The sequence below is a fragment of the Athene noctua genome, chromosome 1 (assembly GCF_965140245.1).
Source record: "Athene noctua chromosome 1, bAthNoc1.hap1.1, whole genome shotgun sequence".
NCBI classification, from domain to species: Eukaryota; Metazoa; Chordata; class Aves; order Strigiformes; family Strigidae; genus Athene; species Athene noctua.
Window position 1 is genome coordinate 128,883,098 of NC_134037.1, and position 17,243 is coordinate 128,900,340.

At 40.5% G+C, this 17,243-nt stretch overlaps 1 protein-coding gene across 7 annotated transcripts in view; it reads right to left on the minus strand.

Moving 5' to 3' along the window:
• Positions 1 to 17,243, minus strand: part of EHBP1 (EH domain binding protein 1) — a 226,264-nt gene that overhangs the window by 171,100 nt on the left and 37,921 nt on the right. For all 7 annotated transcript variants that reach the window (XM_074925462.1, XM_074925197.1, XM_074925116.1 and 4 more), the window contains exons 4-5: positions 9,665 to 9,760; positions 396 to 449 (exon numbers count right to left, since the gene is read on the minus strand). In XM_074925462.1, coding sequence (XP_074781563.1) covers positions 396 to 449; positions 9,665 to 9,760 — 150 coding nt within the window. The remainder of the gene's footprint in view (positions 1 to 395; positions 450 to 9,664; positions 9,761 to 17,243) is intronic.

Genomic DNA, 17,243 nt, shown 5'->3' on the forward strand with positions numbered 1-17,243 from the left:
CTCTGCTGTTTGGGATGTACAGATGTCATAACCCAGCTCTGACATGTTCACTCCCCTGCTCATAGAAAAATAATGTGTCATAACCCGTAAAACAATGAGTCATAACCCAGCTCTTAACTTGTTTACTCCGCTGCTCATAGCAAAATAATGCAAGGAAGACTGATGCTTACAGGGAAGGAATTTAAGTGTAGTATAGTACTCCCCTCTCCTGTATTTTAATTGTAACATAACAATACATATTTTAATAGGACTTTATTACTACAGAACAAGGCTTTACTGTAGTTCAGCAGCTCAAATCTTACTCAAGCTTTTTTTAGCATTTATACACCCTATAATCCTTTAAATTATTAAGTCTTACACATATAAAAAAATCCCATAACAACATTCCAGCTTACATTCTCTATGACAAACGTCCATTCTTTGTCTTCAAACTCTTCAGCATGAGGATCCTAGAAAAACAAACCAGAGAACTTAAGTCAAAAAACAATCCAAGGTACAAGAAATTGCAATTTAGCCAAGATTTTCATATATTCATAGAAATATTTTTACCCACTGAAGATGACAGAGGGAAATATTTTAGTTGGGATGTAGGCTTCAATGTACGTCAGTAAGATAACAAGCAAATCGGTGTAAAAGTGCTGGTGAAGATTTAATAGACCCCTTCAGATCCAAACAAGAGGTTGATTCTGATAAAGGCCTGTAATTCAATTTCCTTTCATCCAGGGCTGAAAACCAGATAAACCTCAGTTTACTTCTTCAGTTCCACCTCCCAAATAAGCACAACAAATCTACACCTTGCAGAGAACAGCAGAGGAAGCCACTGCTCCCACATGGTGTGAGAAGACATACACCTACAGCAGGCATCAAAAAACCATCAACCCAGCCTCCTTGTGTCCAAACTCTATCAGCATGAGCGGAGACCCAAAGTCATTGTTTCTCCACATTACCTCATTTCACTGCAAATTTGTTCGATTACTTACTTCACAACATTTCTATTACATCACAGGCAAGGGTCAAAAAACATTGTCACCAACAGGAAGATAAATAACCCAGTTCATATACTGGGCATTTGTTTCTAATTTAATGAGCTTTCAACCCTGTGGTACAGTCTGTATTGTGGTTGTCTGAAATTAAGATAACAATGGAGATATTAAGTAGTCATCTCCTTCATGCCTCTATCAAATATCCTACTTTTAAAAAATGCTATTAAAAAAGAAAAATCACTAATTTATCATCCAATCCTAGTTCTGACCAACTGTAACAAAATTAATTCTACTCCTCTTGCAAAACAGCTTCTCACATTAAGAGAATGTGGCTTTAGGCTTTCTTCTGACATGAAGCCCCATTTCATTATACCTCAATTTTATCCTATTATTTCTAGTTATAGGAAATTACTCAATTACTGCATGCTATAGAGACTTGTAGATAAATGTCACTTCCCCATAATCAGCATTTCCCTTCATCATATATGAGACCTCTCAGCTCCTGCAGAGTTTTCTCACTATTATTTAGAGCCTGTTCATGATACTACATCAAGCACTGCACCGATTCCATCTTGCTGCTGTAAATTAACAAAATAGATCAAGATATTTTGCTTCTACTTTGCTTATCTCTTAGTACCATCTTTCCTTCCTTTACAGAATGCTACAAGGCTCACATTCAATCTTTTCAACTCACCTTATCCTAGTCTTTGCCTTAACCATCCTTGTTTTACTTAGTTTTGCCTTGAAGTTAGACATGCAGTGAGTAGAGGTACTGTATCACAGTACTGCAAATTATTATTTTAACCATCTCATCGAATACACAAAAGATTTTGTAACACGTTTCCAGCATAAACAATTAGCAAAAAGAATTATTTTTTTCTTTTTCTAGCACACAAAAAGCTTGGGAAGTGTGCTGTTAAATAAACCTCCTCTTTGAATGAACTACAATAAATTTTCTAAGAGGATATCATCTTGTCACAACCAGTGCAATCCTTACTACAAAATCCAGCAAAGTGGGTTCACTGCTCTGCAGACCCCCTGTAAAACACTGGCTCTCCTTGCAGGAGTAGTCTCACTAGGCATCAACATACAGAGAAAATTCAACCATACATCATACCATTGCCACTATCATTAGCTATGTATTTAACAGCTACAACCACAGTTGTCATATGCAATACACATTTTAAAATGCATTACTCCAACAATGGGATGTAGTTTCTGTGAAAAAATATGTTGCTAGAAACTTACATTAAAAATGATGATTTATTTTGATATTTACTTAATTATATATCCATCACATTAATCAGGTTTGTGGGATTCTGCATTATGTAAATAAAGTGCATGATACTTGGTAGTTTGCTGTATCCTACATAAATTCTGAAGATATAGTTCTCTGTAATTCAGCTATTAAATACTTACAGTTTTCAAGAGTTAACCTGGGGCAATTACCTTTTTGTCTAATTGCTTCTTTTGATACAGCATAAAATGACATAATGAGATTTAATGAGATCATTAATCACTTTTTGTTTCAAAAAGCTACTCCACCATAAGTGACTAAACTCTTATTCATCCTGCTCAATTTTTTTTGTAACTCCCCCAAAAGCTATTAATGCAAGCTTGCAGGTTTAGCTAAAACTGCTTGCAAAGTCAGGGCCCAGTATTTTATCCCAGGTAACAAACAAAACAATCATTATTTCGTTCATGCAAAGCAATAATCTATAAAGAAAAACAAAGCTCTTCTATGAATGGCAATAAAACCGATTCACACCTCTGAAGGCTACAGAATCAGGCACTCAGGCACTCTGCTATTTTCTGATAATCTGCTAGAGCAAAATAATACTGTATAATAAAGAGACTTCTTAATATTCCACATGTTAGCATGCACTTGAAAGCAAATTGTGAACACTTTTCAAAAATAAATGCAAGCGTATTACCCCCAAACTCCCTACCAACTACCCAGAACAAATAAATAAATAAATAAATTAAAAGTTTCAAGGACTTCTCTAATGAACAGCCTTACCAAAATTTTGGAGAGTGTGAAATATGCTAAGATATAGACACCTTGCATATACATCAGATATTTCAGATGTAAAGATAAATCCAGATTATTTTTTTTTTAAGGCCACATTTATTGTTAATCTTAAAATGCCTCTAGAAACAGAAAACCCCAAATAAACTTATACACATTTCCTTGCAACAGACACATAAGTGGCTTCACCCTTCTCACTAAAATGCGTTTATTAGAAGCCCAGGGACCAGCATACGTAGTCCTATTTCTAGCTAATTTACAACTTCATTACATGATCAGCATTAATAGATACTCATATGATTACAGTTACAACACAGTTTCTACTGCAACCACCATTTCACTCTGTGGACTAACATTTCCATGTGTGGTCTCCATAAAAAGTGATGTTTCTATAAATCTGGCTAATCTTTCATCTTATTTTGAAGAGTGTAAATACCAGTAAAAAAATGCTAACCACTCATACTTCCCTCACTGGCTAACCCATATTCTCCATTCCTTTCCCACATACAACTCATGCGATGAATTTAGCTAACTATTTTTTGATGACATACAGCTGACTACTCTTTAGGAAAAAAAAAAAATGCCAGCGCAAAAAAGAATAAGCCTAGAAATAACAGTTATATTTTCACTGTATGAAAGTCTTCCCTGATTACACAGCATGCAAAACCTCATCTCACCTACAAGCAGATACAAGTAATCACTGAAAATGCGCAGCTGGAAACACCTAAAGACAAGAGTTATAAACAGACCTCATTCCCATCCTCCTTCCTGAAAGCAAATGATAATGAAAATTACCTAAAAAGCTCAAGGAACAAACTGTCACCAGTATTTTTCTCAGCCTGAAACCACCTCATACCTCACTGTAACACAAAGGGAGCTGGCAAGAGCCATTTCATTTTTTACCAACATACCACAGATGCAGAACTACACTCTATCCAACACTCGTTACTGTTTTACCTTGAACTGAAAACTGTATTTGGGCAAATAGATTGAATGGTTTGTTATTCCTTCTCATTTTATTCTGTAAAAAAAGTCATCACTCTTAGTATCAAGAGACAGACCCCATTTTCCCGTTTCTCTTTCCATATGCCTTTGCCTCTCAGTGTGACATTTCTTTTCAGCAGCTTCAAACTAAGTTTTAGAGCCTTCTTCCCCCCCCCCTTCTTTTTTTTCCTTCTTTTTTTTCTACTGACTTCAATGTTCACAAGTAACACTCAGGTGAGAAGCCAATAGTAGGGAACTGCGCAAAGGACAGGACATAATCTTACAGTTCTTTCAGTGAGACCCTCAGATAATAATTTTTTCAACTCTCCTCTAAAGGTCAATAGAGTGCTTTTGTCCACCAGCGAAAATGCAGCCCATTTCACATTTTCCCAGTGACTGTTAACTACTTCTTAGAGATAAGCTGGCCCTCAACAAGCTCAGTTCTACAGACCTTTCTCTGCAACCCCATTCTGCCCATCTACATACCAACTACCCCAAACCAGACAACTCTTCTGGGCTCAGGCAAGGCAGGTGTAACGATGTCACATTTTTCCGTTCTCTGTTGATCAGTCCATCATCAGCCCATTCTGCAAGGAGCTTTGTCAAGGACTAGACCATTTCTGCAGTGTATAAGGTGGTTTCAGAAAACTGAAGAAAGATAACCCTTCTCAAAGAAGTTTAGGTTCTCTGCAGTTACTTTTGTATCTCTTGTAACAGGAGTGACATATCAGCAAACAAGGGACTGCTCCTTCTCCTAATCAGCAGCCAGAGCGGGTGGGGAAAAATCTTCACTGTTAGACTCTTCCTCCCTTCCTTCCCCATGCCTCCTCCCTAAGCTTTCCCGGCTTTTGAAGCTTGTCTTTCAATTAGATCACTTCATACCAGCCTTAATCTTCAGTCTTTCTTCTTGGGGAATAACTACTTAAGGACTGTCATATTGAATCAGATCAAATGATGACAGGGTTTGTGGTCTTTCTCTACCACTGACCTATAGCAGATGCTCTGGCTCTCCAGCATCTGTCCTCAGCTTTTGTACTTAGCTGTTTGAAGCTGCAGAAGACTCAAAATTTGACCCAATTCATGTCAAATTGCACTTTCAGTGCTGCTTACAAAGGTCTGATTAGTCTAGAAAGTCACACAGCACTGGTCAGCTTTTGCTGAGCATCCAGAAAGCAGGGAGTTCTGAGCAGACAGAACTGTCCCTGTGCATCACCACACCAAGCTCACGACAGCTCACACTTTACACCATGTAAAGTCTCTGGGCTAGGATTGACATGTATTTGTTTTTAAAATAGATTTTTTACAATTAGTCCCCACACTAACCCTGGATATTTTATTTCATGTGCAAATATGTTCATTTCCCCAAGCATACGATTTTTGTATCTGACACACATCATCTTTCTTGTATACAGGGCACTTTTTTTCCTGCTACGGAATATCTTCCACAGTGTCCAGTCAAGCCACTAGTCTCTCCTAAAGTGAAACAAGTATGTTCTGAACCTGGGCTTGTCCTTTGCTTCTGGGAAATGGCTTTAGGCGAAGGTTTGGGGGGGTATTTTTTTCCCCCCTTCCCCAAGACTATGTACTGGTTCTGCTGCAGTGTTCCTGCTAGTTCATTGCTAGGTACTGCGCTATCATCAAAGCATGCGATTGACTCAGGCTTTCAAGAAAGAAGATACAGGATTTATTCAGAGAACTGTATGAGGATGAGAATACTTTTAACAATACCAGTCTCCTTTTATCATATCTTTTCTTCTTATTTTACTCATAAGGATTTTTTTGTGTGTTTAGAAAGCTATGCCTTTAAAAATGTCTTTTCCAAACTTTTGAATGAAGAGCTGGTAATCTTCCCTGTTGTTGCAATAGTACACTGGTGTGATAAACCATGTATGTTATCCACAAAACAAGTGGGTTTTGTAATCCAGTGGAGCAAAGTCCATGCTTACACCAGAAGAACATTTTTGCTTGGGAAGTTCACTTTGCGTTTAAGGTAGAAAATAATGATGTTTGCAGTACAGTAGAACTGATACTCACTTTGCTTTGCCAGAAGCACTGGGCTTGCTTGGCAGTTAAAATTTCTCATTTAAAAATCTCTCTCAGTTGATACATGTATGTGTACATAAAGCCATGAAAAAGTATACAAGCTTTCATATATGATGGCTAAACCTTGCTAATGCAGGGACTCTAAAAATTTACTTCTAGAGTGCAACCATGGAATCAATGAATAATGTGAATTCAGCTAGATTTTCTGGCAATTGTAGATCTTTCCATGAAAGCACAACAAATCAGGTATTTAAAATGCATAATAGGTTTATTGTTTCACGCAGTTTCTTTCTCCCCATTTTGGCTGAAAAACCCAAGGCATAACCAAACACCGATGTAGAGTATAGCAAAGGAAGAAGTTAAACTTTCAGACCAGATGGAACTTTTTATGTTAGCAGTTCAGTCAGCCGGATGGGCAGGAGCTAGAGCTAGTCAAGGGAGGCTGGATCAATATATCCATTTGATGCCCCTCCCTGTGTGACTCCAGAGCATTATACTGATATTACTTATAGTAATATTACTTATATAAGTTTTACTAGCAACCCAGAACTGAGATGAAACAAGAGGTTTTATTTATTTGAAAGGGAAGTTTTCTAAAGAAAGGTTATAGTCCCTTCAATACTTAGCTCTGCTTGCCTAAGAATTACAAATATATTGTTGGAAACCAGTTAACACCCAAAATAGGGATTTGCAGATAATGCAAAATATCTTGTCTGTTGACTGATCACAGGCACTTTGCTAGCCAGCTCTCAAGTGTCCATGGGTGACTACTAGAGAGGGTATTCTTAACATTCTCATCAGCACTTGAAACCTCAACTTATCTCCTAATCCTACCAGCAACACATTTCAACAGCCACTTATGAATGCACAGCCACTACTATGTGAATCATTTCCCAAAACATGTAGCTGTCTATTCCGGAGTCTACTCTTGCCCTTCCCTGCACTTGTATTTCAAACAGCACCACTGCACTAATTTGTTATCTGTGATTGCTGCAAAGCTCTGTCAGAGCACCCTGCTCCCATCAGTGGGCTCTGCTAGCATGGATGTGAAGCCAGCAGCTTCCCTTAGCTTCTTGGGTTCTAAAGAAAGAGGACAATTATTGTTTGTTAAACACAGCCACGCAAAGTGTACTTACTGCAAACTGCCAAACGTTCAGCAGTCACTTTCCTTCGCAGAAGAGTGGCTCCTAAATGAACTTTTACAGAACCACAAGATAAGCCACCTCTTCTCCTGAGCTTTACTGCTTTCAGTGTTTTCACCTTCCTCCTTCCAGAGGAAGGAACAATATAAATACCTGACTTGTAAGTCAGCTGCCAAAAAGGCTGCTGCAGTGTGGTATTACGTACTTCCCTTCCCACTACTCTAGCACTGACCAGACAATGCATCAGCTGTGCAAAAAAAATAGCCAGTTCTTTTTGACCATCTTTGCCCAGAACATATTAGCTCCGAAATGCCAGCTCTCTGGCTGTTAGGACATATTCCACGCTACAGCTGAAGTGCTGGTGTAGCCCTGAGCCAACAGAGCCATCAGAGGACTGGGCACAGTCTGAACTGTGCTAACACCATCTTCTGCCTGCAATCACGTATCACTCACAGCTCATTCATCTAGGTAGGCTGCTGGTCTCACACAGATACAGCACTCCCAGTACATTACCCAGCTTGCTCAAGAAGTGCTGCTCTGTGACACACCTGCATACCCTTATAGAGAAACAAGTGGGTTTGGCCACTTACAGGCAACTCATGTTGAAGGAGCCAGAGGATCAATTAGAGCAGATTTACATTAAGAGCTGCCTGACAATATGATGCTTCTTTGCGTGATCTCAATATTTTGATTCTAAAAGCTGGTGCTCGTTCCCCGAGAGATCAGTGTGTACCATTCCCAGAAGGCACAGGCTAATTATTAATGTTACTCATGCTCCTCCCTCTACTCCCAGACCAATCCTTGCGATAGGCAGGCTTATTTTTAGGAGAGGAGGAGGAAGTTCAGTGAACAGATCTGCATACAGTCACAGTGCTGGGTAAAATTAATCTTGGTAAAATTACTACCCAACACCAGCTCCAGAGACCCTTCTATATGGTCCCAGTCCTCAGCTTCAGTGGTGCAACTACAAGGTTGTTGTGCTGTGCTACATAACACAGCCCCAAAGCTGTGCAGGTAGGAATAAAAGGGTAGTGTGGGATGGCAGGAGGAGGCTGGGAAACACTTATACTCGAAAGCCACAGCACCTGAAAGAAACTTAATTTCTCATTCTTCACGTAACATGTTATCACATACACAATCAAGAATTGTGTACATTTCTGCTTCACTTTAAATGTTAAAAATATTAAATAACATTTTCTGCGTTACATAATCATATTCAGATTATACAGACATGCACCATAGTCACATAATGGTGGCTAAACTTCTTAATCCAAGTAGAGGCGCTTGAAGCATGCAAAGGCAAACAATTTTTGCTAGTGAAAATTTCTTAATCCAAGTAGAGGCGCTTGAAGCATGCAAAGGCAAACAATTTTTGCTAGTGAACTTTTGAACCTCAGTTGAAGACTGTGTGTCTGCTAAGAAGAGACAAATTTATGATAGTTAGCATCACCGGCAACCAGTGTTCATTAGTGATCCCAAGGACAAAAAAAAACAGGAGGAGAGAATCCCCCTTTCTAGGCTTAATGAAGCAAGTAATAAATTCACATTCTAAGACTAACCAGAAGCCACTTCTAAGCAGTTATTCAGGGAAGTCCCCAAGACAAAGAAATATAAATACTACTAATTAGAAGAAAGTATGTTACTGTTGCCCTAAAGTGTAAGGGAGCTATTATAAATAAGAACAACCAGAGTGTGGCTGGAGACACCAGAGTAAAGAACAAGAAAGAACTAATGGAATGAAAATCCCAGAAATCTTCAGCCTCCCAGGCAACCTCCTACGCTGTCACATATACAAAGCTGTACTGTTTATCTTTATGCAGAAAGGGCTTTGCCCAATGATATTTGGGAAATATTTTTTAGTGTAACTATCAATTTCTCCTCCTGCCTCACAGACACACAAATAAGCTTTTTTAATGGAACAATTGCAGTTCCTAAAAAAAAAAGTCCCCCAAAGTCTTGTCGTTCTCTGTACTACTCATATACTCCACATCCACGCCTATGATTGCAATCATGTAAGTACTGTGATGTTTGTGTGGCATACTAAATACTTTGAAATTAAGAGCTGGATTCTGTTTCCTAGTCAATAGCATAAGAAATAGGGTCATTGCACTGCAACTGAACAAGGAAGTCTAGAAGCGGCTGTGTTTTGACAACTTCTGGCATACAGTATTTAAAGAAAACCTACCAGACTATAACCCATGCCAAGCCCTTACACACATACTACGTGCGCAGTTACACATGTACTAAATTCTATGCCAATGACTCGCCATAATCAGCTCAATGAGATATTTCAGTGTGTTAACTAAACTACAAAAGTAAGCATAGGCAGGGAACAAACCATACTTCTCCTGGATTTAAGATGGAGACTTAAGGTTGTGCAGTTAACGACTTAATCAGCCTTATGATTATAATCTGACATTTCCAAACAGAATTTTTCATATGCTGTTTATGAAATATGAAAGATTATGCTTTAAAAAACATACCTTAAAGAGTGTCACAGTAATTTCAACATTTTCAGGAACAGGCCATACCACCACCCCACGGTATGGGTTCTTGATGCCAGGCTGCCAGCTGTGAGCCTAAAGGAAGAAAAGAAACAGTTGTCTTAAAGCCATTAGGAAAGTGCTGACTCTACTCCCACAGGACCTAGCACATGTAGGTAGAAGTAACATGTCACTGACTCCAGAAAGTATGTGCTCTTAAACCTATGACTCTACAGTACACTGTGAAAGGACATCATTAAGAATGACAGTAAGGAAACTCAGACCACTGACAGGCGCTTTTTTTTCCCACTGAAATAAAGCTGTTCCTCACAAGGTCCTAAAATCTGGGTGGTTTTTTTAAGTACATAGCACAGGTCAGGACACTCAGAGCCTTGCAAAAAATGAAGGCTGTAAGCTTCTGCAGCAAGATGAGCTTTATGTTGTTTTCATCCAGATGAAGGAATGCTTTTATTTAAAGAATACATGAGTACAGCACATAGTACAGGCTTAACCATATTTACATCTAAATAGAGTAAAAAGACAGTTTTATTTAAGAAAAAAAAAAGTGAAAACGATTATTTATAATACAGATTAAATGCTACTAAAACTTTTAAATTCTTCAGAATTAACATGCTGGGGTGCCTACACCTAGCAAAATGTCGTGGCTTAAAACCAATAGGCAACTGAGTACCACACAGTTGCTCACTCACTCCTTTCCCCTCAGGCATGGGGAGAAGAAAATAAAACAAAAGGCTTGGGCACCGAGACAAGGACAGAGAGGGGTAAATGACCCATTATGGTCACGGGCAAAAGACAGACTCATTAGGGAAAGAAAAAGAACATCAATTTAATTTGAACACCACCGCCACTTAATTTACCAGAATAAGACGGTGAGAAATACAACGACATCTGAAGAACACCTCCCCTCTCCCCTCCCTTCTTCACAGGCTCAGCTTTGCTCCGAATTTCTCTACCTCCTCACCCCCCAAAGCAGGGGGGCAGGGAATGGGGTTGTAGACAGTTCATCACCCATTGATTCTGCTGTTCCTTCCTCCTCAGGGGGAGGACTCCTCATGGTCTTCCCCTGCTCCAGTGTGGGGTCTCTCCAACGGGGACAGTCCTCCACAAACGTCCCATGTGAGTCCTTCCCATGGGCAGCAGGTCTCCCAGCAACACACTGCTCCAGCACAGGCTGCCCTCAGAGTCCCGGCCTTCTGCTCTGGCTTGGGACCCTCCACCATGCTCCCTTGGTGACCTCCATGGGTGCAGGGGCACAGCCTGCCTCACCATGGGCTTAAGGGCAGTCTCTGCTCCAGCACACCTCCCCCCTCCTCCTCTTCCTTTCTTCCACTGATCTCAGTGTTTGCAGAAGCATCTCCCTCACAACTCCTCCTCTCAGGTTCCCTTTCTTAAGTTCATTATTGCAGACGCACAGCCACCATCACTAATTGGCCCAGCCTTGGCCAGAGGTGGGTCCAGCTTGGAGCTGGGGGAGCTTCAAGAAGCTTCTCACAGGGGGCCACCACTGTAGCCCCCTCCTCTACTGTCAAAAACCCCACAACACAAACACAGCACAAAAGGATAATGAAAAAAACAGCAGTTAAACAGACTAAGAACTTGTCTACCTTTGAGTATCAGTTTAGACTGATGTATGGTCTGTATTTAAATCTTAACAGCTAATGATGCGTGAGCATTTCTGTTCTAAGTATGCTTTTTTCCAAGCTTGTAATCCATTTTGTAATGCTGTAAGACAAATGAGGGAGGGATGCTGATGCACAAGAGACTGCTGAGGAGAAGGGGTGTTATTAGAAGTCTCTGGAAGTTTTATCAGGAAAGAATGTACAATCTATTTACTGTTATCTAAAACCAATTAACTCAGCTTTTTTTTCTTTTTTTTAATTCTAAAGCATTACTCATTGCACTGTTATACTCTTTCCAGTACTCAGAACTTCAGATTAAGACTGCCTATTATAATAAATTGTTGCTATAACAAGGTTAGTAGGACTTGTGCCACAGGTTCTCAGGTACCCTAAGGTAACCTACGCAACTTTAAACATAAATTTGCTATACTAAAGTGAGAAAGACCAAGATGGTGAAACAATCCCAATTCAGTCACATCAAGGCAATAACTCTGCTTCTGGGTACTGTAAGCAGTGTGTACTCCAGATGCCAGGCTCATATCCAACAACCCCCTCACACATGCTTGCTGCTTCAGGAGTGCTCCTGCACTCAGCTGGACTTCAACGGGAGCCTGCAGCACCACAGATACCTCCAGTGGACTCACTCTGACTCTGATCCCTCAATCCTCACAAAGCAGAGGTCTACAGATTACTTGCAGGTGACAATAACTGCTAAGGCAGCAGGGACAAGGAGAGGAAGGATCAAGGGAGAGACAGAGGAGTTGGAAAGATGTAAAGCTGAGGAACAGGCAAGCTGCTGATACAATCCAGCCTGCACAGCCATCAGGAAAGAGATTCCCTACCTGCCTCCACAGCTACATATGCAAGGCATGCTAATTTCCATCCTATTATTTTTATTTTCTTGCCAAACACTGCCAGCTCTCCTGTGGTTTTATCACAAGTTTTTCCCACCTTTGGTGTTCTGCTTAAAACCCCAGTTCCCAAAGATGCCTAACTAGATTAGAAATTTCAGTAAGCTTCTATGCTTTGTGCTTGCAGAGTAAACTTAAATAATATGACTTGGGGCATCTGAAAAAAGAAATTTAACAAAAGAGCAGCTTGAAAGAACCCAATTTCTACTACTTTTAACTCCATGAATTTCAGACTAATCTCATTATTCTAAAGCAGGCCTGGATGAATTTCTGAATAACTGAACGAACAACACTGTTCATAGCTTTACTCCACAAGCTTAGATTATAAGAAAAACATGTTTTGTGAGCAGCAAAACACACCACAGTAATTGCCATCCCTACCACAGCCACTCAAGCTCCAGCTCACATCTCTCTTTCATGGGACCTGCAGTCCCCCTCAACATTCTCCCCTTGCCTAATGGAGATATTCAGCAGGCACCAGGCAGCGATCCAGAGCCAGGCACATGCTCAACTGTCAGCCAGCCTGTCCTCATGTAGCATCTTGTAAGATAAACCAACTTCTCCTCCACACTCTACCCTCTTTCCAGATACCAATTTTCACAAAACTAATAGGAGCTCATGGAGTGTCTGGAACCTGCACTCTCTTGCTGGTTTTGGCCAACAATGACAATTATGTCAAACTTGCAATGTCCGGTGTCCAAGCACTGACAGCCTGCTCAGCTGAGGATCATTTGTTCCATTTATAGAACAAACTAGAAAATAAGCATTCACTGGTGCAGGCAAAACTTTACTCAAGCACTTTAATCAGTGTTGCCTCCCACCAGGAGAATTAGTGAGACACAATAAACACACACAGATATTTATATATGATTTTCTGTCAGTGTGACAAGCATGTCACTGAAAGCAACAACCAGGAGACAGGCCCCAGCTAATGAGCTTTTAAAGCAAAGCTGTTCTGTGATCAGCTGAATGTTATTAAATCCTCCTTTGGGTTTGAAAAATAAACACTGTACCACACAAACATAGTGACAGGAAAAGATAACATGAAAACTACGTCTACATTGTTGAGAAAAAGAAAGGGAAAGGGGAAAGCAAAGGGGAAAAAACACAGAGGAAGGGCTAATGACGACGATAACTTTAAATTAACATGAAGTTACTCTAATGCAGTATTTCTCATGTCAGGTAACTTCAAGAAACTGCAACACAGAAGTCCATCTGGCCTGTATCAAAAAAGCTTTTCAACTCCTAAATTACAAGTCTTGACTTTGGTACGTGAGCTGGATCAGGTCACCTATGCATAGCAGCATTGCCAACACTTCCAGACAGTGTATTGCTGTCAGGGCTCAGACAAGGTGAGGTGCTGCATTCATGCAGTACATTTCCACCCTAACCCTCACCTCTAACTCTATTGCCCATTGAGTTGTGCTTTCTAGACCCACTTTTTCTTTATCTCCTACTAGTTTTCACTAGCCATCTCCCCTTTTCTCTGATGCCAAGGCAACAGAAGCTACTAAGCAGAAGTGACCGCCAGCAGCAGGTGCCTCACCCACAGCCCTCCCCCTTGCCAGAGCCATCTCCTAAATCCAAGAGACAAGAGCTATGGCCTGGAAAGAGAAAGAGAAATGCTCTGTTGCATTTCAAGGAGCAAGGCAACTCCTCCCTTTTTCTGCCAGTGGAAAATAAAAGGAGACGACGTAGCATGAAAGTTCTTTTAAATCAGGAAACAGAAGCTACAGGAGGGGTTGCTGGAATACCCTATAAATAGAGTAGGGCTGTGAATGACATTGTCCAACCTACAGCATCACTCTGGCACAAAACTGATGACTGTTAGAGGAAAAGCGCTGTTTAAGAAAGGATGTGAGGGTGAGCCTACAGACTCACCCAGGCACTTCAGGCTACCATTTTTGAGATCCTTCCCCGGTTTTCTCTCTCTGAAATGACAGCAGTCACAAACCAGACAGCCTGCTTTTGCATACACAATGTTGTGAACATCACAACTGTTCTGCTGTGCTTGAACTGGAAAGACAGACTTGATACCTGTGCAGTTTTGGCCTCTGGTTCTAATAAGAAGGGAAGAATCTTTAAAAATAGATTGAAATCAGGAACTTACAGGGCCAGATTAAAGCACATACAACACCAAAGAGCTTATAAACTGTACTCAAAATTAGTGAAACACTCCTGAAAATACTGAATCGTTGTCAAGCAGCCTTCAATGGTCAATAATTTCAAACACAGAGAAAGTGCTCTGTTGTTTGTGCAAATTCTCAACATTTAGTAATACTTAAGCTATTATCAGCAAGGTACAGTCTCTCCACTCTTGCTAAGTGCCCACTTTTTGTCATATGGAATAGCAGTCTCACACACACCTCACCTCGTGCATAGGCTAGACAAAATCAAGTCTTGTTCTCCCGTAGTTTCTGCTGGAGAGCACAGAGTGGTCTTATAATACAAACGGATTTAATCATAAAAGTAACATTTCACAGCATTGCTGAAACTCTTGTACCAAATGACATTACAGAAGATCATAAAGCAGCTCTATCTAGTTCAACATATGGCAATACAGTGATTGAACAAAAAAATATGAGACTACCTCACTCAAGGGCTGCCTTTTGTACACCATTTTCCTTATAATTACCCACCAGGGGCTGACCTTGGCCATATGAAACTGCCCCCCACTCTGCAGGCAAACTTGAACTGCAAAATATAAATACATTTATGCAAAACTTGGAACAAACCAGGTAATTTTATAAACACTCTTATTTCTGAAGCAGTCTCCTCCAACCTAAAAACCAGCTACTATCAATTCTCTGTATTACAATAAAGTGTATAAACATTAACAAATCCAGTGTCATCCTCTTAGAGGGAAGAAGTGGAGACAGCAAAACCAAATAAGCCTACCAAACCTACACAAACATTTTTTAGCCAATTCTTGGAGGGGCGGGGGGTGGGCAGGGGGGAACAAACCACAAAACATGAGACACACCAAATATAAGCCTTCTCTTACAGTCACTGCTCAGCTATCCAGATTATAGAATATAAACAGAACAATCTTTTAAAGTTGAATAAAAAAAGAGAAAATTGAAGACAGCCCCAACTCAGGAACTTCAGTTTCAAACAGTAAGTTAATAAATGTCACCGCAAGCTATTCATCACTTCATCATGAAGATGATAAGGCAGACGCAGGCAAATCAACTACCTAAAGTACATTATGGAAGTCACTTCCCCAGCTTCTATGTGTAGGGGATTTCATGATCTGACACTTGCCATTCCTATCATGACCAAGTCTGCTTACTGCTGATTACACTTTTCCTTGTCTTTACCAAAATATCTTTCCTGACCCTTTAAAAACAAACTATTACATTATTTCAAGAGCCTACCCTTCCAGATACTTTGTTACCCATCTACTTTCTTCACTACTGCCTCGTGTCATCCTGCCTCTTGTGCAGGATAATTACAAGTTACTTTCCTGTAAGATCCTAGAGCTGACTGTAATATTTTAAGCCTGCTGCAAATTATGGACCAATTTATAAATCAAAAATATGTTCCTATAGCCAAGCCCTCAATATTGTTTTTTAGAAGCAGAAGTCAGAAACAGATCTACCATTACTCCTCATCTAAAGCCCCAGGAGTGGCTTTATTGTAAGCCAGCAAGCTGCTGCTTTTCTTTTCCTGGTAACATTTTTGCCAACTGCCTATGATCAGACCAGCTCTGCTGTTTGTCTCTGTGACAGGCTGTTCAGGGCACAAGAACCAAGCAGGAGCTCAGCTGTCTCCAACGGTGCTTAGGGCAGCTCAGCTTGCAAGGATAAGCCCTCTTCTTCAGCATTATCCAGGCAGAACACTTAGACAGGAAGAGGAAAAAAATTAATGAATAACTCAAAGAGGAGGAGCTGGCATTAAGCAGCCAGATCCTTTATCTGGTGCCTCCATGCCAGCATCATGTCTCACGAAGACCGAGCATTACTCCAATTTGCTCTATGTGATGAGTACCACCAAAGCCAGACATGATCTGGGGACAGCCAGAGGTCAGCATGATCCAGTTGCTAACAGACCTGCTGGAAAAGGAATGGACTGAGAAAAGCTGCCAATTCCCCCACACCAAAGGAAACCTCAACTGCCAGTTTGTGGATGGCTGCTTCTTCTGTACCATAGCTCAGCATCACAAAGGGAGGAGACGAATTAAAGACAGTACTCCAGACTATAGCTTGCATCCCCATGATCATCTTGAAATCTCTGTGCTTGGCCCTCCAGTTAAAGAGGCTAAGCACTAGAACAATGCTCCTGTCATTCCCGCCCTGGGATGAAGTCCAAAAAACCCAGCAAGTGTCAAAGAAGAAAGTTCAAAGCCCTGGAAATGCCAGGCAGCCTTCATTCAACCCATTGCTGTCTGTGTCCCTTGAGAGCAGACAAGGAAACTAGCAGATTCCCAGAGGTCTTCCCATGAATGTCTTCAATTCATCAGCACACACACGTGTTACAACCGTAAATATGCATCCATGTATTACTGCTAAAAACCTACAGAAAGGCTGCTAAGCTTGGACAATGAGCAAAACCTTGTCTTCAGTAGGAAACATTCTCTAACACTCTTCCCCTTCTCATCAGTTTCTGGCCTTATCTATTGGACTTCTTATTTTAAAAAAACCTGAATGCAGAGTTACTTTCCTCATAGTTTTCTGGAACATCCATCACTGCACCTCAGTATGTCACCAAAATTTAACTTTGCAGGATGCCTGGAAAAAAAGAAGGGTATTATGGCCCCCAATTTACAAGCAGCAAAAGAATAGCCAGTTTCTACTAATTTGGCATGGTCTGCTTAAATCAGCAATGATCTTACTTTATAGGGATTAAGCATGAAACAACCTTTTGTTTTGTCTTCAAAAACAGACTTTTTTCACTTCAACTGTAATGATGGCTGCTCAACTGCTGCAAGTCCCCATGCCCCCGACACCCACAAAATGGAAAGACACATCAAATCTAGCTTTAATACTCTATCTAACCTCAGTCAGGAGCTTCGTAGACAAGAATGGC